This window comes from Rhipicephalus sanguineus, chromosome 1, assembly GCF_013339695.2.
Source record: "Rhipicephalus sanguineus isolate Rsan-2018 chromosome 1, BIME_Rsan_1.4, whole genome shotgun sequence".
In the NCBI taxonomy this organism is placed as follows: domain Eukaryota; kingdom Metazoa; phylum Arthropoda; class Arachnida; order Ixodida; family Ixodidae; genus Rhipicephalus; species Rhipicephalus sanguineus.
In genome coordinates, this window is record NC_051176.1 from 290,873,586 (window position 1) to 290,898,571 (window position 24,986).

General features: G+C 44.2%; 3 protein-coding genes across 4 annotated transcripts; 2 read left to right on the top strand and 1 right to left on the bottom strand.

Moving 5' to 3' along the window:
• Positions 1–250: 250 nt before the first annotated feature.
• On the top strand, positions 251–11,287 carry LOC119379252 (biorientation of chromosomes in cell division protein 1-like 1). Its single transcript, XM_037648501.2, has 9 exons — positions 251–644; positions 726–850; positions 918–1,156; positions 4,341–6,037; positions 6,102–6,300; positions 6,362–6,471; positions 6,541–6,992; positions 7,055–7,159; positions 11,015–11,287. Exons 1-9 carry the CDS (start codon positions 510–512, stop codon positions 11,112–11,114), a joined length of 3,162 nt encoding a protein of 1,053 aa, XP_037504429.1. The 5' UTR covers positions 251–509; the 3' UTR covers positions 11,115–11,287.
• A 521-nt stretch (positions 11,288–11,808) lies between these two features.
• LOC119379253 (suppressor of fused homolog) lies at positions 11,809–13,881 on the bottom strand. Its single transcript, XM_037648502.2, has 9 exons — positions 13,692–13,881; positions 13,369–13,503; positions 13,029–13,308; positions 12,815–12,973; positions 12,526–12,746; positions 12,354–12,458; positions 12,150–12,288; positions 12,023–12,091; positions 11,809–11,963 (listed from the first exon to the last, which is right to left on the bottom strand). The coding sequence occupies exons 1-9, from the start codon at positions 13,841–13,843 to the stop codon at positions 11,892–11,894; spliced, it is 1,332 nt and encodes a 443-aa protein (XP_037504430.1). The 5' UTR covers positions 13,844–13,881; the 3' UTR covers positions 11,809–11,891.
• Positions 13,882–16,752: 2,871 nt separating this feature from the next.
• LOC119379254 (beta-centractin) lies at positions 16,753–23,242 on the top strand. Of its 2 annotated transcripts, XM_037648503.2 has the most exons (8): positions 16,753–16,878; positions 17,612–17,676; positions 17,760–17,835; positions 20,806–20,931; positions 20,986–21,110; positions 21,175–21,659; positions 22,537–22,598; positions 22,655–23,242. In XM_037648503.2, exons 1-8 carry the CDS (start codon positions 16,831–16,833, stop codon positions 22,796–22,798), a joined length of 1,131 nt encoding a protein of 376 aa, XP_037504431.1. In that variant the 5' UTR covers positions 16,753–16,830; the 3' UTR covers positions 22,799–23,242. The 2 variants fall into 2 exon arrangements, with proteins under 2 accessions (XP_037504431.1, XP_049267875.1); XM_049411918.1 differs by lacking the exon at positions 16,753–16,878 and having other exon boundaries at positions 17,632–17,676; positions 17,737–17,835.
• Positions 23,243–24,986: the final 1,744 nt, after the last annotated feature.

A 24,986-nucleotide genomic window follows, 5' to 3' on the forward strand; every position in this document is an offset into this window, starting at 1 on the left:
TACCAAAGCTACGACTTTGGCTGCTTTGGCCTGCTTTGGCTTTTGGCTATGTTCCGTATGTTCGACCACACACTAGAGCCACTAGAGTGTACTGGACCCCTTAGAGTCATCACAGACTCTAGAGGAATCTCTGACCACAAGCAACGTTTACCACAAGTACAGTGTACTAGCAAGGGCGCCGCCATTACTGTACCGTGTGCGAGTGTTACCAGTGTTACCAGCCCCTGAGACGCATGCTAGACTTGTCGGTGGTAATGGTGGTAAGGTGCGGCGCTGCGGCCACTGCGGCTGCCGTTGCGCACGCTTACTCAGTGTACTGTACTCAGCGTATCTGCTGGTGTGCGCAGCGTAGCGTTGACGGTTGATATCTGTTGGGGGAGGTTGAACTATTTGCCTCATTTCACATCTCTTTCCTTGACTGGTTTCTAGTTATACGATTGGAATGCGTAGCCACGACATTTTGCAGAACTTGATGTGTATACTTGGAGACTTTGTAGTTAAGCGCAAACATGACTTCTAGTTCAAGCGTGAAAGAACTGCCGCCAGGCGACCCTAAATTAACAGCAAGCATTGTAAGCCACTTGAAATCCCGTGGTCTTTTTGATAAATTAAGGCGAGACTGCCTCGGTGATGTCGACACGAAGGTAAGCCACCTTTGCGCGATGTAGCTTAGCATGATGAAAAGAAACATGTCAATGCAACATCGTCGCTTGTTGCTGTTGCAGCCTGCTTATTTGAACCTGAAGCAAAGAATCGAGGGCTACATCACGAAGTTCCTGTCAACGCAGACATGGACTCCTGACATGAACAAAAACCATGTTCGAGACATGATGCGCCGGGAAATAAACGAGTGAGTAGTTGCGCCTTTAGTTTCTCGGTTCGCGTCTACTTTCATTGATGGTGTACCTGCTTCCCAGGTCGGGCATGCTGTCGGCAGGTATGGACCATCTGGTCGACCAGATAGTAAATCCAAAGATATACCACGTCTTCACACCCGAGGTGGAGAACGGCGTGCGTCAGTATCTCGGGTTGAGTTCGGAGAAGGACTGCTCGACCCAGCAGCAGCCGGTTGCCGAGACAGACTCTATCAACCAGCCACCACCGCCTCAAACACCGGCCTTACCACCACTGCCGCCAAAGTCTGAATTCAGCATAGGTATTTGACGATGCTTTCGACTACTAACCGCCCCGTTGCTAACAGCAATGCATGTTTAATATTGTATGGTGTGGTTGTGACAGCCGAGTCTCTCGGAAGATATATATCGCCCGCCTTTATATATATATATATATATATATATATATATATATATATATATATATATATATATATATATATATATATATATATATATAATCTCCAGAGGCTGTGGCGAGAGGAGCCACTTCTCCAGAGCTCGAGCGGTGACATTTAATGACGCAACAGAAGTGTCTTGGCCCGAATACATGCTACAGCTGTTGCAACAAAAGGTGCCATGTCTTGAGCTTTGTGCATTAGGCTAATGGCAGTCCTTTCCTCATTGCTAGATTATAGTGCATGCATGTGGAGAGACCCTGTTGCTAGAAAACAGCACTGCCAAAGGAAGTAGGTCATTTTTCCTGCAGCCCCATATAGCCTAAACAAGTAGCGTTTTTCCACAAGGAGGATTTTTTTTAAAATGGTGTAGTGGAGATTATGCCTTGAAAGTGAAGGCGGGCCTCCACCAATAAAATATTACACAATAACATGGGGCACAATAAAACGTTAGTGTGCATTGAAGAAAAAGCAGCGTTTTCTTCGCCTGCCCTACGAGTTTCATATGAGTAATTTTTCCAGACAGTTGCTGCTCAACGTGTGTCCTTGTGTTACTGGTTTCCTTAAGAAGCCTCAAAGTCTTGGCAAAATTTATTGGAGATCAGGTAATCCATGCTCATCTCAACATGTTACTTTCGTTGGGAACAATGATCTCTTATCTTGTAATTAAACTAGCATTTACATTAACAGAGCAAAACTACTTTATCTCTGACTGGGCTCTTCCCGACAAGCCTGTGTTTCCAAGATAAAGTAGGGGCAAGCATTGACAGTAAGGCGTTCCAAGAACTTCCCCTCTAGAATGAAAGAATAATCCTTCTTGTTTTATTGTGCGGCACCTCTAACCACTGCCTTATATCTGACAACATAACAATTTGGTTGCTATGTTGTGGCAACTCTTGGGACACCAGCAGCACACATGCAAAAATGCTCGATGTAGTGGAAAGCCATGGTTGATTCCAGTCGATTTTGTGATAACTCACAATCATCACATCGTGATATTACATGTGTACATACATGCAGGTTGTGCTCATATGCTCTTCAATGATGACTTATAAAAATGTCTTATGCTAGCAGCTTCACCTTTTATGTACTGCTGTGGCTAATTTTGGGGATGACACATTCTGCACATTAGAAGTATAAACTTTTTTTTTTTGTTTTTATAATGCATCCTCCACTTGGGTACATTAATATATTACAGCATGCACTGTCAAAACTGTAATGAATGTCATTGTGGATCTCGATATTGTCTGGCAATCGTGCAAAATGCAGACATGTATAGAAGGAACAGAGAAATATATATATATATATACACATACACATACAATCAATTTTTTGTTAATGTAATAGTAAAAACAAGAGTGACAATGAATATATATTCAGTGACAGGAATGCTTTATTGCTGCTGGAAAGACTTGCAAGTGCACTGACCTCTTATATTGTCCAGTGCCTTGACAAGCAGTGATCTGAATGCATGATTCGAGCTAGTTTTAATGCTGAGTATAGAAAGTATGTTAATTATTCAGTGTGCGTGGCATTTCAAGGGCAAAGTGCAATAGTGTAAACAAATAATGATGCAATTGTTGTCACCGTAAAAGATTCTTTAAGCACCCATGTGTGTATTTTTAGTTCTAGAATGCAAAATTTGTTTGGGAGGTGTTTTTGAGAAGTGTCATTCTGTTATAAAGCTTTACAAATGTTACATTGTTGATTATAAATATATCGTGCTACATGATCATGAAAGGACCTGTGTTTTTACTTTTTTTTTTTTAAGTGGAAGCAAAAGAACTTGTTTGATACATGAAATAAAAATCTTCAATTAAATTTGCTGGTCTTTGGAGCATTTTAATTGGTGTATTATATAGCATTCATCTAATAAAGCACTTTCTGCTGTCGAAGTGGCACTGTTTCTGCAGCGTCTCAGTCAAGGTGCTGCATTGAGCGTCATTGTGACCTAGCACACTAGATGCAACTTCAGAACTTATAAATCATAAGAGTCCAGTGCACGGGCATACTTTCCATGTCCAGCATAGAGAAGCATTGCTGTCTTGGACATTATCAGGGCAGGCAAGGTTACACTGTTAGATTGAGTTGACATAAGTTGCCAACATTACAGTGAGGTTGATTTTTAAGAGAGAGAAACGAAAGGGAAAGGCAAGGAGGTCAACTAAGAACGTGCTTGGTTGGCTACCTCACACGTGGGGAGGGCAAACCTTGTATATGGTTAGCCAGCAGAGCATATCGGCATATGGAGTAATGGGCATTAAGCATTGTTCCGCAGTCGCAAGGCATCAATCAAAGAACTGAACTGGTGACATCATCAAGATATCTACAGTACCACTTGTACATACCTTGTGCATTGCCTCTGAAGTGAATGGACAAGTTGCCATCTACAATGTCACCATCAACATTGGGTATTGGAAATGGGCATTTTCCTCTCTTGCTTAGTTAAGTTTGACAGTGGGTTAGACTGAAAATGAAATTGTGGTGTTGCGACTAGCATCTACAAATGCTGCCAAAGGCACTTATATTGTCGTTTATTGTGTGTTACTGATGACCATCAGAGACTTGAGAACTCATTGGCTTAAATAGCGAGATATTTAAAAGTTATACACTTGTTGCAATTCATGTGCAGCTGCTCACTGGCCAGTAGCAAGCATTCTGTCCTGACTTAATTTTAATTAAGACAGCTGAGGAGGCCTAATTAAGGACAACCTACATCTAGAATTTCTGATCCGAGATACAGTAGGTAATCTTGGGGGAAAAACTAATTAAGCATGTTGTAACAGTGTTCCTATTTACTGTAGCAACTTTACCATGCTAGAAGCTTGGTTGTGCTCCTTATGGAATAGACAATCATTAATGGAGGTGGTTGTGATCCACAATGCAGCAGCTGGGCCTAAATATTTTTCTTCCCTTTAACGGGGAGCCTGTAGATTGCTCTTGCTAAGGTCAGTGAACATCTGTCACACATGAACAGAACTTTAGATGTGAAAATGCTGACTGCTTTGTTGAAGCAGTAAAAGCTGGTATAATTGTTGTTCTCCTTTAGATGAGACAACACAGGACGTCCCTAGCAGCTGCTCTCCCAAACCATACACAGAAGCCTTGATGCCTGATGGCCTAACGGACTCGTCGTCTGAACATCAGCTCATGATTGTGACAGAGAGCAATGAGCACACTGAAGACATTCCTGTAGAGCTGCCAGCTGAGACAGCTGAAAGTTACGAGTTCTGTGACACTTCAGCAGAACCTGTTGATACTGCTCCAAATGAGACATCCGAGCTGCCTGTTCCTGGGCCAGTAGACAATCTGGAGTCAGACTCGCAAGCAATTAGTCAGAGTGGCAGTGCAGATGACAGGCCTGTCACCGAAGATGTCGAGCTTCCTGTGTCATTAGATGACACAAAACATGACCGATTGAAGAGAGAAGCTACCATGAATGAATTTGACAGGAAGGATACTGATGTAGTAGCTGACATGACAAAGATGGAGGTCAAGCCCATGGACAAAGACAAGAAAGAACGGAAGGTAGATTCTGTGAAGGGCAAAGAATTCAGTTCACATTCTGGTAGGTTAGATTCGCATTCAAAAAGTTATACATCAAAAAAGACCTCTGATACAAGCAGATCAAAAATTCAGAAGTCTAATAAATGTGACAGTGATTCCAGTAGAGAAAGCAGAGATCTACTGAAAGAACGAGACAAGTACAGCACATCTCGAGACAGAGGATCTTCAAGGGAGGAAACCCAAAGAAACAGGGCAGATGCTACAAAAGATGAGCGGAGCAAAGGATACTCGAGCCAGTCCAGTAGATCAAAAGAGAGTGACAGCAGGAACGAGCGAAAGCGGTCAGATGATAAGCACCGTCATTACAGTAGTAGCCAACGCCACGATGACAGAAACCGACACAGTGACAGGCATTCTCGAGAAGACAAGTCCAGGGATCATTCTGACAGTCGCAGGTCACATGGTGAGAATAGAAGAGACAAAGACCGTTCTTCCACGAGAGACTCTTCCAGGCAGCACAAGTCAAGTAAGTCATCCGAGAAACATGGTGAAAGTTCTCGAAAAGTGCGAAGCCATGAAAAGGATAAAAAGCAAGCATACAGTAAGCAAGGTTCATCTGACAACAAAGATGGTGAAACTTTACAAAAAATGCCCTCTGAAAAAGTTTTGCAACCTGTATCTCGCAATTTATTCCAAGGAGCTGATGATGCATTATTCCATATGCAGATGCTAGAAACTTTAAGAACACAGCCTGCTGAAATGAATGCCAATGCTTCTGGTTCATCACAGCATGACCATGCAAATGTTTGTCATGATACTTCCCTGGAAGCGCCAACACATGTTTTGCAAGAAAATTCAGAGGAAAATATTTCGTGCTGTGCGGAACAGACGGGAGCAAAAATTTGTGAGAGCATGTCTGGGGCAATTTCTCGGGAAACTTCATTAGCGGTTATTGATGAAAGCTCCCATGGTGCATTACAGTTAGTTGAAGCAAAGGAAGCTGAGATCTTGAGGTTTTCTTACGTCAGTGACAAGCACTTGGGTAGCAGTGGAGCCGACTTGCAGCTGGTGAGCACCAACACAGAGAAACAAGCTGAAGAAATGCTGCATGAGGAGCGTACAATAGATAATGAAGTGCAAGTGGAGAATAGTGAGCAAGCAAGTAGCTCCAGCCATGCAGCACCACTTGAGCAGCAAAGTCCCACAGTGGAGGACAGACCTGAAGCAGCTAGAAGAAAGGTATGTTGTTACTTCATTGTGATTTAATAAAATACCAGTAAGTATGTTTCTTAACTTTTTTTAGACGCACTCCCCAGAGAAAAAGCGACTGAGGCGAGATGCTTCAGATGGTCATGAATCGGATGGTGCCTGGTCCGATGTGACAGTCAGCTCAGTGCATACCAGCGATCTGTCTTCCTATGATGACTGCATCAGTGTATCTTCGGGAGATGAGAATGACAGTGCTGCATCTAGGGAGAAAAAAAAGATACCACTGAGAGAAAGTGAGTGCCTTGAGATGAGCTTGAGTCATAGTTTATTGATGTGCCCACTCTGCATTTGCAGTTAAGAAAATCACAAGCAGCAGTAATGAGGATGATGACCGCATGAGCCGATCTGAGACAGAGCATTGTGCAAGCGATGGAGTTGTGCCACCAACACCATCTATAGAACAGGTACGGGCATTTTTGCTCCAGGTTCATCACTGAAGAAAGCAAACTAAATTTTTTTTGGTACATTTGCAGGCTACAGAACAGCATGAAGCCCTTGAATCAGCAAAGGAGTCCCAGCCACAATGCCCAGAACATTGTGAGAGCAGCAGCAGTGCTAGGGGGCTCTCAAACTCTCCATCCACAGATGTTTCTGATGCAATGGCCAAGCCAAAGATGGGGCTCAGACGGACCCGCAAAATTAACCCCAAGTATGTTTCAGAAGAGTTCTCATCCATTTTCACGGCAGGCAAGCGGCCAGCAGGAACCATAGACTTCAGTGAGCTTGCAAAGTATGGGAAGGAAAAACATCACGAGGAGCGGTCTTCATCAAGAACAGAACATCGCAAAATTTCACGGGAGGATGCTCCTGAGGATACAGCACCAGCCATGTCATGTGATGAGACTGACCAGCTTTCAGACACATCAGTTAACGATCGATCACGGCGGCCTACACGGCGACCAAGTGGCGGTGAACCACGAGCTAGGTGAGGTGAAAAAGTGCCTGCCCAGGCTAGCATCATTGTAATTGCTATTGTGTAATCTGCAGGTCAGAATCAATGTCCTCAAAGTGTTACAAGTCTTCCGACTTGTACAAACCACGACCAATTATCAAGCCAGGGACTCGGCGCAGTCGGCCTTCGTCAGGTGGAGCGTAAGTGCTGCCTATGTTTAATGCATATTATTGTCGGGAATGATCCTTCAAATTTCTTTATACAGTGAGCCTGTTGGTATAGTTTAATTCTGACTGAATAAGTGGCACAAGTGAGTGCAACTCTGTTCTGTGCCGTTGAACACTAAATCACCACACAAAAAGTGTCTCTGTAAAGCCAGCTCATAAGAATATCAAAATATGGTAAATTGGTGTTTTCACTGTGCTAACAGATTTCCGACTTGTACATATCCCGGCCATTATCAAGCCATGAACTCTGCGCAATCAGCCTCATTCTTATGTGCCATACCCAATAACGATATGCTTCGAGTTGTCTCTTAATTTGCCCTAGCACTGCCAACTGATAGCCTCGTGGTTAGCTCAGTTGGTTGAGCAACTTCCCTGGAAAGGCCAGGTTTGAACCTTCACCAGGATGAATTTTTCGTCTACGCCACAGAAGCAAGCTCTAAAGGATATCTTAAAACAGGGACAATTAGAAATTACATTCTTAAATCTAAACATTTTCAGCAGATATCTGTCTAGCTGGGTGAAAGAATTCTAGATGCTGAACTGACACCAGCCATAGATTAAGATAGTTCTGACATTTTGAGATCCATCCAGACCCTTCCTCACGGTTTGACTGTGTCGGTTGAGGAAGAAGGATAGTATCCAGAATGCCATCTTTAATACACAGTAACTAAAGCTAACTGTGGAACTACCAAGCACAGTTAAGAAAAATGGGGCTTTATTTTGAGCACTGCAAGAGTCCCTTCAGTAGATCTACTCCATCTTTCAACTTCCTCTAAAGCCCCAGTTTCCACAGCTGCGCTTGGTGGTTCCACATACCTATGTACAACTGCATGCTACTTGGCTACTGTTGTTTTTTTTTTAATTTGTCACTCGTGCCCCCTTGAAAGAGAAACTAGCAAAGCCTAGTCAATCCAATAGCCATCAACCGTGCCCTATACCAAAGGACAAATAAGGTTATACATTCACTTCCTTGTGCTCAACATATCTAACAATGTGAAGGAGGATGTATGACAATAGTGCTGCTCCTCTTGCCCTGTAAACGGAACTCCTGTTGATCAGAACACATTTTTCTGGTCCCTTGAGGTTCCTTTTAACAATACTCTATTGTAGAACGCTTACATTTAGATGTGTCATACTTCTCTGTGCATTCAAGTTTTATTACCATTCTTCTCTCAAGAAGCACCATATTTTGTCTTAATCCCTACGACATCAATGTGTTCTCATGCTGTGTTTCAAACTGATTTATTCTTTGGATTGGAGCATAGCTTGTGCATAGCCTATTGCGTGAGCATGATTATCACACACGTTGTGACTGGCATAGCACAGCACCATAATGCTTATTCGGTAGGGTACAACGTATCAGTTGGCATTGTCTTGTTGCTTGCCTTCATGTGCACACTTGATCACCTTACATAAATAGATTCATCTGTATTGCAATGATAACATTGAGTGCCCTGCAGTATTACTGCGGGGAACACTGGCTCTGAAATTGTTCATCTGCCATGATTGTTATGGTTAATCAAGCATTTAAGTCCTTTCTGTAGCTCTGGCGCCAACACAATCACGACTTTTCGTGTATTATTGAAACTCTCAGCGATTTGTGTTGTCTTCATGCTTGTGGTTTTGAAGATTTGTGCTGCTATTTACAGCATGTGCCATAATTGTCATACACTTTGATAACTGTGCCTCCGATTTGAAGCATTTATTCGGTCTTTTTTTTCTGAGTTCCGACTATGTTTTATGTTGGTGTCTGCATTTTCTTTTTTAGAAAACAGCACGCCTTAGCCATCATTGACTTGCAATCCTTTTGTCGAGCTATGCTGGACACACACACTTTGCGATTGCTAAACTTCTCAGAGTTCATTCCAATATTCATCGGGCTTTACAGTGTGGCATGCTTCGGGACAGAGCTCGCAAAGGTCGTACTGTCGTGGTGGCCTCTCCTCACCTCAAGAAAATTGTGAATTAAACTACCATGGAGGAAGGCTGGCTCTGAAGCTTGCGTCATAACAGTGAGAACCCTACAAACATTAGAAGAGGCATGGGCTGACGGAAGCCCACAGAAAGGGAACATGTGAAAAGTGCAGGCTGCTTTTTGCATGGGTCGCAAGGGGAAAGCATATGACAGTGGTCTTCACTGACCAGAAAATTTTTTTGGTGGAGGCGTGTCACAGCAACCAGAATGCTTGCGCACTTGCTCCAACACCACAGCTTGCTTCTGCAGCTAGACGCAAGGTTATCGAAAACTCGCATTTCACATCTTGACAGTTCGGGCAGGGGTAACCGCCATTGGCCGTCCTCCTTGTTTTTGTGCCAAAAGGAGCAAATATTGACACAAGTACATACCTTAGTCAATTTTGGAGCTGCCTTGGTCACAGTCCCACTTTGCAAACAGTCTTGGAGATTGCAGCAGGACAGTGCCCCAGCACATAAATTACAAGAGCCAGCAGTGGTGTCACACGCCTCACTTGATGCCAGCAGAAAAATGGCTGGAGAGCACCCCTGACCTGAATGAACCCCATGTATTTGTGTGTGTGGACTATTCTTGAAAGCTTGAGCCTATCGGCTCACCAGTGTCACACAGCCCTAAAAGCTTCACTGAAGCAAGCATGGAGATATATTCCCCAGGACGATCTACAAGCCTTGACTGAAGCGTACCTGGACATGTAAAGGCAAAGGGTGGCCATATTGAATATATGTTGCATCCCTAAGGTATTAGAAAAAATGCTCTGCAAAAAGAGTTGAGATTTATTAATTACCAGCTAACTTATGGCCCATAGTCACAGTATCTACGGCACATCTGGTAATATTCTGTTTCGTAATTTCCAAGCCCAGCAAGGCACCTAGTCTGAATGCATTTGTAATCATCATAATGTGTTGCATCTATTTTTGTGTTTAATTTGGCACACATTGTGCTCCTGTACTCCAGCCAGAAAATTTCATAAATGAAATTCTAGGCCATAATTCATTGATATTGCAAGACAAAAACTAGATACTTGCGACTCAATGTAATTCTATTGAATGACCAAACTCAACTGCTTTCTTTGGGCTTCAAGCAGGACGTTACAAAATTCGGTCTTTCTTTATAAAACTGTCAACGTAATGCTGAATGGCACATCAGCAAAAAATTGGAAGTGTCGCAATAAGTTTTCTCCAAATTGTAGTTACCGCCACTTTGAAAAAGTCTGCAGTTCTGAAGCATGGATATTTTTAAAATAGCTGCGCAGCACCTGAATACAGTAAACAGACTGAAATTGCTGGAACCAAAGCTTGGAGCAGGGCAGGCAATGTTTTTTGCGCAAGCTCGATGTTCAGTGCAGTAGAAGCGACAAAAAGGAGGCAGGCAGCACTTGATGGCAGATAATTAAGTCAAAGTGAAAAATTGGTGACCACATATGTTCCACAAGTTTTGGAAAGGTGTGGCAGTACTCCTCTAAAGCACTGCTTAGGATAAGTGGTGATTCTGGTGACTAAAAGTCAAGACATAAAATGAACTGAAAATAATTCCATCACGAGCCTTATGCCAGGGCAGTATCAGGAAAAGTGCATTTTTAAAATACTTTGGTTCCGTAGCCTTGGCTGTGCTGCCACAGAAAGTTGTCGCCAGGTGTAGCTCTGTGTCAGCCTCCAAGGAATATTTTCAATGGTTGTAAAGCAGCACATGGTCAAACATTGTTCATCCAACTGAAGGTTGGTTTCTTACTCTACAAGGTGAAGCATAATTGCTGTGTGTGCTGTGGAGACAGCAACTGTGTTTCACCCCTACCCCCCCCCCCCCTTAAAAGTTCTCGATTTCTGAGAGAAAGCATTATCGTATGCCATGCACAGGGATGCAGCACCCAAAAAACAGCGGGGCCTCAAGGTTTGCATCGGATTCAAGCGAGGTAGGACCTCATCAGCTGGCACCTCCAGGCGGAAAAGGTTGTGAAGTTCCAAGCCCTGGTGTGTGCATCACTCTTTCTGCTCAAGGTCACCATGAATGCCATTACAGGTCTGCTGGCATTATCACACAAGAGCCCAACACTCACGTTTGTACATAACTGCACACTGAAAGTCATGTGCCTCTACATTTTATTTAATAAAGACATTGAATTTACAAAAGGTGTGGTGGAGAAACCTGCGACAGTGAATAACACCCGTAAGCAGAAAGAGCAACATTGTGTGCATTGGTGAAAGAATAAAAAGCCACTTGCTCTCCTGCAGCAGTGTCCACATCCACCTATTTGATGTGAGCATTTTAGGTAGTTTGAAGTTTTTCAAACAGGATGCATCTACAATTGTGACATTACTGGCAGCTACTGGACTGGTATCACTACTAGTATAAGGCAAATGATGGTTGTTGAAATCCTAGTCAACATGCAGTTTTCAATCACAGTATCATGCAAACAACTGTACATATCTGACGAGCACATAGAACTATGTCAATGCATTCAGCACGAGCGCATAAAAGCACATTGCAAGAACCACAACACAAAAACCATTGCATTGTGGTTACTTGGGTGCTACAAATGCAGTTTAGTGTAAAAGCCAACATCATATACACAAATTGCAAACACACTTGAGCACAGCGTATCATGGTCATCCAGGGCAGCACAATTGCACAGATGCGACAACTGGCACAAGTCGTGAAGGCACTTTTCGGTAGGATGGATTTTCCAGCTGAAAGTTTCTACAGTTGATGCACATCATAAATAAAGCAGCTTGGTCACAGCTCTTCAGGCAAAAGTGTGATGGCCATCTTTCGGTTGGGCCACGTGTATGTTTTCGGCAGTGTGAGCTGAAAAAAACAAAGCAACGTTACAAACAAGTTCTCAAATGCCTGATGTTTGAACTTACACCTTCAGCAGTGCATAACTCTTCCATGCTTACAGTCATCTCTGAAATGAGGTCTTCCGTGAGCAGAATCTGCATAAAAAGCTTGTTCAGTCAAGCACAGAAGCGTAGAAAAATTAAAATTTCTTACCTGCAACCAAGAGCCCTGCATTGCATATGGCTGTTCTGCATTTGCAAAGGCACCAATAACACTTGGAACGACTAGTGTAACTGCAGCGCTGTCAACTGAACTCTTGAAGGTAAAATGGCGACCATGTTTTAATCGTCCCCTGAAATAGTTTCAATGGCATTGTGAAATAGTATGATCATGCTATAATCTCTGTTCCTCAGTTACCTCAGGACTAATGGAAACAGCAGCCCAGCTTCCAAATTGAGCTGCAGGTGAACTGCTTCCAAAGCTCGAGTTTGAGCCAACTCTTGCGTTTCCAGGCCATTATCCCTTTGAAAGAAAGGTGCATTATAGATGCCTTGCAGCCTCGGCAGGCAGTTTTGTGGCAGTTACTCACTCTGTTTCGCTGCTTGGTTGACTGCCCAGCAGTCCTTTTTTGAGTGTCCGCTTTATTTCCTCAGATTCGTAATGCGATATGCTGGGTGTGTCAACAGAAGTGTTGCTCCCAGATTCCTTGGCACTTTGCACGACAGGGGGGAACTCCTCTGACCAGCAGAGCTTGGCACTGACGCCACTCAGGTCCGACCCTTCGTTTTCGATTCCCTGGTCTACTGCGTCCTGCAAAGGTTGTCTTTCGGTGCCTGCCCCAGGCAGTGGGCATGCAGTCCAAGAGGGGGGAGGGGCACCTGGATACTGGGGTCCAGTTCGAAAACCGTCTCTCCTCGGCGCATGTTCGTCACGAGCCAAGGGCCGCCTGCGCCCGGTACACGTTGCATGAGTGCCACAAAGCTGCGACCATTCCACTGCTGGGCTGCCTTGAGCTCCTCTGCGCAAACGCCGACAATCTGCGGCGCAACGAGACTGTTTAGTAGTGTCCGCTATCACGCGACGGGCACTCACTTGAATAAAGCTGACCGGTCCAAACGGAGTCGCCACCGTCCCTAGCTGCGGGTCCTCCATCATTAGCATGTGCTCGATCCGTGACTCGCTGTTGTCCAGCGGGCAGTGCCAGGAGACGTGGTCGCCGTCGCACAGCACGTTTCCAGACTGGAAGACGTACTTAGCCAGGCCCTGCATTACGGCGGCCGGCCAAGTTGGCGGTCCTGTCTCGTCGGGTTCCTTGCGCAGCCGGAATGTCAGCTCGAAACCAAAGCCGCTCGGCGTGTCTGCACTTGAGATCCTGCGACATTACCAGCTCCTGACGAGAGTTTGCGACACAGGTAAGAGTGGCTGTACGTACTCGTGAACCCTGCCATCTCCGTGAAGGTCCGACAATCCAAAGCTGACGTAGTGCCAGTGAGGAGAAATATCTTTGCTTTCATCCCCTTGATTGGCGTACATGCTGATATAGTCGAGCGGGTCTGGACCACCCAGCCTGAAACAAGAGTGCCGCCTTAATATGTGGCGCTTAGAATATACATTCATAAGCCCCTAACGTTCAAGGATATCAAGAGCAGTGCCCGCTGAAGCATGCACGCAGTATGTATTCGCTCAATGCGCAGTGAGCAAGTAAAAACACAAAAGATGCTCTTGGTCACGAACGTACGCGAGATTTGAACATACCAGTACTTCAAGACTGCTGCGACCTGCAAGGGATTAGGCTGATCGCTGTATATTTGTAGACATGCTGAGTAAAGTGCCTCCAAGCCAGGCGGAATCTGAGGGAAACCGACTCCAGGAAAGCTAGAGGCGCCGACCCCTCGCTTGGCTTCCATGTTGAAAATTCCTTCTCATAGAGCGGTTGCAGCCTCTTTCTTTAGCGCCGTGTGCTCGCTTTTTAAGAAACTAGTGCTGCCCGAAGTGGACAAAAAGAAAATTGCTACTTGAAATGAAAAATTACACATTTTTAATTTATAGGCATCGAAACGCAAGATAGGTTTTATGGGGACGAAGTAAACATTTACTACACGCGGCGTAGAACAATACTGCACGACGGTGTCGTGCAAGTGTTCCAACCAATACCCGGAAACACTGCCGCTCCGGCGTCCCAAAGAATTACGTCATTATGACGTCACCGACACCATCTTGAATAATTTGTTAGTTCGGCGGCCTTTTAAAAGGGGCCGTAACTGAAGGTGAAATTGGCGCTAGTGTTCATGGAGATTCAAAATTAAAGCAGCCAATGGCAGCCCGCCGCCGTGCCGGCAAAGCCGTGCACCCCGCGCCGGCCGCGGAGGCCGCGCGCGCGCCGCGACGCCGCGACGCTAGTTTTGAATTCCTCGAAAGTTCCGTTGTAGCATGGAGCGAGTGCTGAGAGTGGGCACCAGGCTGGCCGTGCAGGGAGGCTATGCTTGGCGGACACCTGCAAGTCTTCCGTTGTGGTTAGCGGGTCATTGTTCGCTCTTGAGACTTATCGGAGTGGTCGTTATGTCAGCCGTGCTCCGTCGCCGCCATACAGGAGCCCGTCCTAGTCGCTGGCCTTGACATGAAGTTTCGTGATGTTCCGTTACATGAAGCGAGCTTTGGCCGGCGTGTGGAGTTTTCGTGATGTTTGCGTGTTGTGCGCTCTTGCCGCCGTGGTGGTTAACGGCACGCACCATTCGTACATCATGGAACGGTGCACGGATACTTCAAGACCGGCCGAGTTCCGCAAGGTTCTTCGAGGTTCCGAAAAACTAAAGGTGAGCATGCGGCTTGCGTTCGCAGCCACACATTTACGAATTGCAGTTGGACAACACAGTTATTGTTTTTTTAATTACGGCAGAATCGTGAAAAGCACGATGTTGCAGTTAATATCGCTGTTCCTAGAAGGAATGAAATTAAAGAACTTGAGACTCATAGTTTAACTTTTGCGTCTATGACAGAACTGCGTGATGGAAGTGCGTCTTGCTTTTTTTGCCTGTTTATCACTCACCATCGTTTAAGTACGCGTTCCTGAGACTCAATCGGCAGTTTTAGAATAGCGTACGAAAAGCTTTGCGTTGGCTTTTCGCGCAACTGTCATGCGTCGTACGCTAACCGCTTGCGGGCTCCCGTAGTGACGGAAATAGCGAGCCGCAAACGCTAAAATAGCGTACGCTATTCTAAAACTGCCTAATGTATCGCAGCTTGCACTGAGCCGAGACGACGAAACTACGTTTGCCTCATGCGACTGCGTAATTTGTATCGTTGGAATTAATAGTTTTCAATTGCTTTATTTCAGGACGGAAACGTTTTCGGAGTATTCGAGAAGGCAAGAACTGATGCGTTTGCCCAAGGAGGGGTTAGCAGCTGTAGATTCAGCGCTCTGCGAAGTCTCGATCCGCAACTCAAGTGGACCAGCTTTCTGCCCTGCCCCCAGTGCTTCTCGGTGCGTGAATATGCTATGTACTTACGGCTGAAGAAGTAGTTTGTGTGTTTATATATTGTCTCTGTTATTGCCTATGGAAAAACCGCTCTAAGGATTCATGTGTAGGCATGAGACATGTCCTATATGCAGAATTTTACTGTTTGTGTTTATCACAATGAAGTGCTCAGTGTACCCAACATGACGTCCTCCCTTCCGTGGCGTTATATTCAGCTAGGCATTGTATTCGCGGTGAAAGAAAAGCTGCGTATAGGCTTATTTCACCTGGTCGTTGAGTAATACGCTTTTCTTCGAATGTCATGTGCTGCTGCATAAACTGACCATGGCCTGCATCCCGTTGCCACCAACTAACTTTCAAGTAGTGTTCAAGTACCATATATTGTGTCTTGCTCTTTTTAGCGCAATGTACTACTTACTGTGCTAAATCTTATCTTTTTCATTTTGTTTATCTGGTGAAGGTGTCCAGCATTTCGTGTATATTTGTGCAAAATCTGAGCAAATATGTAAGTGGTTGTTTTGTGTTTCGTATCATTTCAACGGTTAATAAGTAAATCATTGCAATATTATTTCATGTTTACATATTTTGCGCTTCGTTATGTTTTTGTCATGCACTGACATTTCTTTAAACTACATGATTACCTCATCAGAGGCTCCTCTGCACTTTGCTCGGTATTGCACCAAATGAAAATCGTGTTTCTTATATGTGTGTACGTCAAAGGGCCTACACATTCCAATGTGTTCGATTTTTTAATTTCTAAATTTTACAATGAACTTTTGTGTTTAGTCATGCACACACTGTGAATTCTTCCCTTCTGTTCTTCTCCTGAACTTGTATCGTGCCCCATTACATGCAAATCTTGAGTTTCGGAAACAGAACAATAAAAAGAGGTAACAGAAATGTTGTAGGTGGATTCATCCTTTATGCTCTAGCACATGCTGGCTGCGGGCAAACGCGAATGCGCGGCCAAGCACAGCACGCGCGCGAGCGCACGCGAACAAAAAAAAAATGTCCCGGCGCGGGGCATAGGAGAGGAGAAAAGCAAGCGTACAAAATAAAAAACGGTGCGCGGCATGGGAGAGGAGGAAAAGCAAGCGCACAAAAAAAAAATAGAAAGAAAACGGCGCGCGGAGAGGGAGGAAGAGGGGGTGGAGGCGAGCGGCTGTTGTTACAGTTGCCCTGACGACGTAAGCAAGGTAATCGCTACGTCATCGCCCTTTGAGCTTGGCGGCCTTCTGCAAGGGGCGTAACTCAATAGCGCTCTCGGCGCTGTCGGCGCTTGCGTCGGCGGAGCGTTTGAATTTCGCGTCCTATGGGAGGTATACGAAGAAACCGACCCTTGTTCCAACTTCTCTGGTAGGACGTTTGAGAGAAGCCGCTTCGATACCTTCTGTAACCGAAAACGTCTTTGACAGATTATGGAAACATATGACGTGATAGTTAATCAACCAGTAGTCATAGACAACGTAAGTACCGGTTCTCTGTGCGTGCCTGCAGTGTGGGAATGCTCGCACAGAACCTTTTAAATATTTTTTGGTGTAAAACGTCCGCCATGTTCTTACTGAATGAGTCACATCGAAAATCGTGCTACTTGACGGCGCGCCTAGCAATTTCGCAGAAATACCATAATGTGGAAAAGTACCCCCGCGAATCCAAACAGGCAAAAGTGCATCGTTGTGTAATGCTTGTTTGATGACAAGAGCAGCTATTGACAGATGGGCTGGGCGGAACATGTTTCATGGGCAGTGCTGCTGCTGTTGCAAGTTTCTTCCTTAAGTCACTTATTGTCAACGTTACCTTTTCAGATCTGGTATATGACAAGTGCTGCTTTTCAGCGCAAGAGTCGCATCTCTCACTCCAGTTGGGTGCTTTCTTCTGGCAGGAAAACTAGTAGTTTCGCGTACTGTACTTACACTGTGGGCGCGTGGGCGTTTGTTGTAATTCATTCAATATTTTGTTTGTTCGAAGTACGTTTGTCATTGCTTAGTGCAGATCAAGGCGGTGCAGTTAGACTTCATGCTACTATTTTGTTTGCGGCCTTGGATCGTAAGCACTATGTGTACGAGTATGTCGTGACGCATCAACCAGTGCTCAGTAGCTTATAACAGTGCAACTAAGAGCGCGTTTCAATTTTCGTTTATTCTGTTGACATGCGGATATATCCGTCTTACAGTCCACGAAATGCTTTTGTACACATAGGGTTCCGGAGTCATAAAGGCAGGTTTTGCTGGTGACCAAGTACCGAAATGCCACTTCCCAAACTTGTATGTAGATGTTCGTCTTATATCACTGTACCTTGCATTGATTCCTCAGCATTTATACAGTAAGCAACTTTGTTTTCTTGAAGCATTGGACGACCAAAGCACAAGAGGGTCATGGCAGGTGCCTTGGAAGGAGACATCTTTGTAGGGCCAAAAGCCGAGGTATGTGTTCACAGTCTGCGTACTTGTGTCCCATTACTTCACTTGTGTTCATATCATGCACCATTGAGGATGCCAAGCAAATTTTAACTTTGCCAGGCCAGCACTGCTCCATACAAATAATGGACGCATTACATGCATACCTGCCTGCTTACAACATTTCCCACGAAGCTCACAGAATTGGTTGTCTTTTATTACTTCACAAATGTCGCATCAAGTTTTAAAATAAATTCTGTCGTAGCATTTTTTTATTGATCACACTTATGTTAGGAGTGAGTCTTGGGTTGGTGCAAGGATGTTAGAAGGGTGCATGAGTTGAACAAGTTTATACAAACAAGTCTCAGAAGCAGGCAGCATGAGCAATAGCATGCTTCCTAAAATGTAAGTGTGACTAAAAAAAAAAAAGTGCTACTCCCTGATCTATACAGTGTGTGTGTTGCATGCAAAAGTAAGTCATTGTTACTAAAATGTGCATACATCTAACAAAAGGTATGTGCTCACAGAAAAGAAAAAAAAGACATCCAGTTTTTGCTCTTCTTGATTTCGTGTCTGCAGGAATTTTACTGAATGATAAGTTCACATGTTCACAGCTATGTACACTTGGCCGATTCTTTTAAGGCCAATTCTGGTGATTTTCTGAGGTTATTGGATATTAATTAAACTCACTGGGTACATTCCACTGGACGCTTGATTGTGCAAAACACAATAGGCTTGAGAGATGTGCAGATTTCTTTACAAACGAATTTCATAGATTACCTCGAACCACTACTTGACTTTCCACAATTATTTGCCACATTGTGTAGGACGGATACACGTGTGTGTAAAGTACGCTAGGGATGAGTAGCAGATCATAACTAAGGCTGCCAACAGTGTTGAGGGGTAGGATGTTTGAAAGCTAGTGTTCAGTGCTAATTGTTTTCATCATTAGAATTTAGTATGCTCTGTGTAGACGGTCTGTGTGTGAAGTGCAAGTTATTGGTAGCAAGTAATGTTGCACTGCTGGCTTCATGTACTTAAGCCTTCACTAGCCACCAAATTCGTGCACCTGCTACCAGCGAACCTTAGCTAAAGCGCATGCTGAATAATGTTGCTTTTATTGTTTGGATTTGAGCATAGATTCGAAGCCAACCATTCTTCATTTCGAATGATGCAATCGCGAAGTGTGAAAAGCAGCCACACGGTGCACTATCAATGTCGGTACATTCCGATCCTTGAAGGCTACCATTTTCATTCGACGATGCTTCCCTAAATTGAAGATGACTGCACATGTGGAAATATTGTTATGCTGACTTATTAACTTCAGGGATGCACTGTTTGCCTCTTATCCCAAGTGAGCAACAAGCGGCCCCTATGATAAAGCAGTGTAAACAACCGCCTTGTTTGGCAATTTCACGAGAAAACTCCGGGCCTTGAAATAAGCAATCATACGTGAAAAGTTGGTATCTGTGTCTGGTTTACTAAAAACAAACTTTGTGCATTAAAGTATGAGGTATGATAAATAAGCAGTCTTTGCAAAGCAGTTTATGCATGGCCCTTATACATTTGCCTAAGATGACTTGAAGGAGAAAGCCATCCACTTTGTCTATTTTATCGCCATCATCAGAACTTGAGAAGTCACTGGAGTAGCTGCAAACTTTTTAATGTTGTGGCTGCTGCTGATGATTAATTATAGCTCAGCCCTTTGTAATTAGTTGGCACTTTCTACCACCCGCTTGTTATGCAATCCACATGGTGTGACGCCTGATGTGTTTCTACGCTTCTGCCACGCAATATTACATTTGTTAGCGTGACTCCTTGCCAGACATGATTGTGGCTGTCTGGTAGAGTAATAATGCCTGACTGCCACATGGAATAGCTGGGTTTTATTCTGGCTCAAACCCTGATTTTTATTAAAGTCATTAAGGTCACATGAGTTTTTCTACCACAGGCTGCGTTTTTTAAGGCTAGTGTCTGATGAGGCACTTGACGCTTTTGCCTTAAAAAGCAGCCTCCTTGTACATGGAGAGGCTCTTGCTATCTCTAATAAGCTGGACAGAGTCTGCGTCATGCTTGTGAGAAGGCTGCTCGCAAGTGTGGTCAGCATCTGGTAATATACCCTGCATTGTGAACTAATGACAAGCATACCTGTCGCCTTGTTTCTAGTAGCAGTTTTCAGCACTAGATGGGGCTGCTTGCTGACGTTGCTAAGCTTCAAATAAGTGTGTTAGAGCTGTTGTGTGTCGTTTTTCTATGTGTTGTGGTTCACTCTTGCAACTGCAGTGGAAACAAGGCCACCTGTGTTCCACATTTATAAGATGCGTCTGGGGAATTTCGTGCACTTTTCATGGTTTTATGCAGTATGAAAAGGGTTAATAAACAGTGAAAAACATTTAAGCTGAGATAGATTGGCTTCTTTTAGAAATTGTTACACATCTCAATTTTTTTAACTGCTTTTATTTTACCAGCAAGGGTCATAAGCTGGCTGCATAAGCTAACTACTATAATGAATCAGCAATGGTTGCCCAGGCAGTTGTTGCACAGCATAGATAGCATTGGGCTTAAGGTAGGATGGGCAATACACCGTTTCTCAAATTTGAGGTGTGTAACAGATCGTGTTTCGCTATAACTGTAACAGAGGCCTATAGAAAGGAATGATGAAATATACTATTAAAACATAAAGTACTTTGCTGGGGACTACTTTGAGACCAAGAAATATAGTGCAATATATAGCCATACAGCAAAGTGTCGAAATATAAATTTCATGTTTCATTGTGATGTAATCACATTATAGGTTACTTCACCTTTAAAATAGTCGAAAGGGGAAAAAAATTAGAGTGCAAAATAGGAAAAAGAAATAATATACATACATCAATATGATGTACATCTTTACAAATCCTTCTTGTAATTGTGTTTCATTCGGATTGTCTGGGAAGTGATTTGTATTTCAGGTGCCGTACATCTTGCACTAAATTAGGCTTTTTTGCTTTCCTGTAGGAGCACAGAGGTCTCCTGAGCATTCGCTATCCGATGGAGCATGGCATTGTCACGGACTGGAATGATATGGAGAGGATATGGCAATACATCTATTCCAAAGAGCAGCTACAGACATTCTCTGAAGAGGTATGTGTAATAACATCACTGAGACTTCATAAGTTTACCAGTGCCTTGTTGCAGCATCCTGTCCTCCTCACTGAGGCACCCATAAACCCACTACGAAACCGGGAACGCTCTGCAGAAATATTTTTTGAAACATTCAATGTCCCAGCATTATTTGTGTCTATGCAAGCCGTCCTGAGCCTGTAAGTTTTTGCTGAGTGAGAAGATGGATGCGTTTGTGCTTACTGCCTGCTGGTTTTCCACCAGGTATGCCACAGGTCGGACAACAGGTGTGGTGCTTGACTCGGGTGATGGAGTCACACATGCAGTGCCTATATATGAGGGCTTCGCCATCCCCCACAGCATTCTGCGAGTGGACATTGCTGGCAGGGATGTGACCGCCTACCTACGCCACTTGCTGCGGAAGGAAGGTACTAACTTCCACACGACAGCAGAATTTGAGATTGTCAAGACAGTAAAGGAGAAGGCCTGCTATTTGGCAAATAACCCCCAACGAGAAGAGACGATGGATACTGAGAAGGCTCATTACACACTGCCTGATGGAACTACTCTAGAAATTGGACCAGCACGTTTTCGAGCACCTGAGGTACTCTTTCGACCGGACCTTCTTGGTGAGGAGTTTGAGGGCCTGCATCAAGTGCTCGTCTTCGCCATCCACAAGTGTGACATGGATCTCCGTAGGGTTTTATACCAAAACATTGTTCTCTCTGGAGGCTCTACACTTTTCAAAGGTAGGCCAAGCACTTTTGGGAGTACGGCGAGGCATGCATGCTGAATAGGGACTTATAGCTTGTGCGTATACTTTACGTTACCGGATACCGGATGGAATCTGTGCATGCGCTAACCTTTACGGAGCGTGAACTACTTGTCGGATATGCTTTACGTTTACGGCCCTATTTCGCAAATTCACCTTCGTTCATGGCCAGTCGCGATATCCGCTTTGCGGAGACTCCAGCTGCCGAGTCAAAATAAGCCGAAGTGCAAGTGCCACTTGCAATCACCTTGTTTCAGCCGGATTACCGAGGCTATAGTGACCAAGAATACCGAATCCATAAACGCCAGGCCTGAAGCCCCTGACAGGCTGGATAGGTGGCGCCATCTACCGGGTGAACCAGGCAAGCACAAAATTGTTATGGCAGAAACATAGGGCATTCTACATCTAGTGTAAATGCCTTGCGGCAGCATAATTATGAACGAGTAGCCTTTTTAATCATTTATTTCCCTCAAAAACACTAAGCGAAAACAAATGTGTCCATGACTGCAGTTGCACGAAGCTTCACAAGATGTCGACACCATCGTCCGGCAACCCGATATTGCTAAAAACCGCTCTTATGATTGTACCGCAGCGTAATTCAATATTATCAAAATTAAATGTAGTTTAAATGCAGTTATCACCATTTAGTGGTTTGCGCAAACGTTAAGGTATACGTTTACGTACGTACGTAAACATTTACGTATGGTGAGCTAAAACTTTTCTAAAACATGCGTTCCGGTAACACGGTAAACGCAATTCGGTATTCTGGTAACACGGTAACGTTAAAAAGTATATGTGCAAGCTAAAAGTCCCTAATAACTTGACTGCTTACATATTTATTTGTCTTGCTACAGGCTTTGGTGATCGGCTGCTTGGTGAGGTGAAGAAGATATCACCTAAGGGTATCAAAATCAGGGTGAGTTTGTATTTGTCTGTTGAGCTGTTCGTTGTCTAATGCACAGTCTTTTTCAGATATCAGCCCCACAAGAACGGCTCTACTCCACCTGGATTGGTGGCTCCATTCTGGCTTCTCTTGACACATTCAAGCGCATGTGGGTATCCAAGAGGGAGTATGAAGAGGAAGGCATGCGGGCCCTTCATCGCAAGACTTTCTGAACTGTGGCCACTCGTGTAATAAGACTTCTTGCCCCATCCTTTTTTTAAAAAAGCTGGCTGTTCAGTCTTTGTTAGCCATCGGTTTGGTTTTTATTTATTATCCTTGGTATCATGGGAAGCACCACCTCACATTGAGGCAGGATATACTATGGGCAAACATGACTTGAAGAAGTGTCTCTGTGCTGACATAGAAGCTATATGCCAGCACTGCATCTTGAGTGCCACTTTTGGCAACCTTGTGGTTTGCAAGACCATTCTGAAGTGCTGAACTCTTGATCACCTTTGTGATGTGGCAGGCCTTACTAGGCACATTCCAAACAGTTGTCAGTCACACGTCCAGCGTAATCATGAAGTAAGCTTGTTTTGCTTAGTTTGCATGTAACATCTCGTGGCTTGCCTTGCAATTCAGCTTTGCCCTAAAAGGTGCCACTCAAATGGCACGGCTGCACCCAAGCCTTCTTCAAGTTTTTTCCTGGGCATTCATGATCTTGTATGATACACTGCATAAAATTGCTGCTGCTGGCATCCATGTGAAATAAATCTTTGTGCAGCTTTTAAGGGTGGTCTTTCTTAATGCTTTTAAATCTGGAAGTATTACTAAAATCAAGATTACGCATCTTTAAGCAAAATGTTTGATCAGTTGTGATGGTGTGGCAGCAAGTCTGGCCTGAAATGTACTTGTTGCTAGTATGCCATGATGAAGGGTAATCTCATTTATGGCACCTGTAAGGTCAGAAGGCATTGACATAAGGGAAGGGGCATGCATCAAGTTTCAATGAACATAAAAGAAGCTCCTTGTACATTTTGTTTGGGGTGAAAGTGAAATGGGAAAAGCACTAGCAATTTATTAAGCCCGGGAATCTAATTTTATGGCTTAAATCAGTTTAGGCAGAAGCTGCACAACAGAGTGAAGCACAGTTCCATGTGCTATAGAAGAGGATACCCAGTTTGCATTTATCCACTGATAACTCTTCATGTGGCAGTTAAACTCTGGCGTAAATACAGGTATTTGCTGTATATGACATCAACTTTGTGAAGCACTTTCATGCTTCAGATAGATGCAGCACTCTTTCCTCTTGGACACATACTGCAAGATGTTCCCCCAACATATCTTACAGCATGTAAATACAGCGTGCATTATTAATCTGATGCAGTAGGATTTGCCTCTTAAAAGAGCAAATTTGTTTGCTTCAAGTTCTCAACCAAAATGACCTGTAGTACATATATAGAATGACAGAAGGGATTGGATTGAGGAGCCAATTTTTTGTTAAGCAAAATCATATGAAAGCAACAGATTATTTGTAGTTTTTAATTGAAGCATCATAAATATAAAGGGAAAATGAATTAAAGTGGATGAAAAAACTCACGGTGGGAACCGAGCCCACAACCATTGTGTACACAATATTTCATCTCAAATGTGTTTTAGATGTATGTCAACCATATGTGATTATGGTGACTTGATGGCAGGTACATACCTGCAAACTCTCCCGATTTGCCCAGGAGACTCCCGATCTCTGACCTGTCTTCCCGATTGTACGATTGCGGCCATAAATCTCTCGATTTTAACCCAATTTCGAAAAAAGAAAAACTACCATAAAACAAAAACCCGTGATTAAAATGACGACTTACTAATATGACACACCGAAGAAAAGGGAACGTCCGCACAGCTCGAAAGGTTCACTGGCCACTGCTGTTTCCTGTTGTTCGCCGGGCTTTGCTCCTTTCACCACAAACACGCACACACCACAACTGCTGACACTGGTAGGCACGTCCCCCGTTTTATGGCCCAGTTCGGAGAGGGCACGTGAGCAGTAGAGAGGCTGGAACGCTTCTATAGTGTTACAGTCAGGCCGCAGGCCTGCTTCGAATGTTCCAAGGCCACGGGCACGGGGGCCATATGCTGGACAGTTTTGTTTGCCGATCACAGGTGTCGCCCCGAAACAATTTTTTTTCTGCCCGCCCTCTCTCTCCCCATTGAGAGTCTCGCAAATTCAGAAGTCCCTAGGTTGGCAGGTATGCAGTGACATTCTGCTGCTGAGCACATAGTCGTGGGTTGGATTCCTGGCTGCAACGTCCACAGTTTAATGGGGACAGGGTGGAAAAATGCTCATGCACTGTGCCTCGGGTGTACATTCAAGAAATCCAGAAAGCCCTCCAATACAGTATCCCTCATAGTACATTGTGCCCA

Excerpts from the sequence above, each read along its gene's own strand:
- LOC119379252 (XM_037648501.2), top strand. The coding sequence starts at position 510 with ATGACTTCTAGTTCAAGCGTGAAAGAACTGCCGCCAGGCGACCCTAAA. Across the intron at positions 645-725 it reads TCGGTGATGTCGACACGAAG|CCTGCTTATTTGAACCTGAA; the intron begins GTAAGCCACCTT and ends TTGCTGTTGCAG. Across the intron at positions 7,160-11,014 it reads CGGCCTTCGTCAGGTGGAGC|GGATGCAGCACCCAAAAAAC; the intron begins GTAAGTGCTGCC and ends TGCCATGCACAG.
- LOC119379254 (XM_037648503.2), top strand. The coding sequence starts at position 16,831 with ATGGAAACATATGACGTGATAGTTAATCAACCAGTAGTCATAGACAAC. Across the intron at positions 16,879-17,611 it reads AACCAGTAGTCATAGACAAC|GGTTCCGGAGTCATAAAGGC; the intron begins GTAAGTACCGGT and ends TTGTACACATAG. Across the intron at positions 21,660-22,536 it reads AGGCTCTACACTTTTCAAAG|GCTTTGGTGATCGGCTGCTT; the intron begins GTAGGCCAAGCA and ends GTCTTGCTACAG.
- LOC119379253 (XM_037648502.2), bottom strand. The coding sequence starts at position 13,843 with ATGGAAGCCAAGCGAGGGGTCGGCGCCTCTAGCTTTCCTGGAGTCGGT. Across the intron at positions 12,747-12,814 it reads AACTGGACCCCAGTATCCAG|GACGCAGTAGACCAGGGAAT; the intron begins GTGCCCCTCCCC and ends CAACCTTTGCAG. Across the intron at positions 12,459-12,525 it reads CAACCAAGCAGCGAAACAGA|GGATAATGGCCTGGAAACGC; the intron begins GTGAGTAACTGC and ends TTTCTTTCAAAG.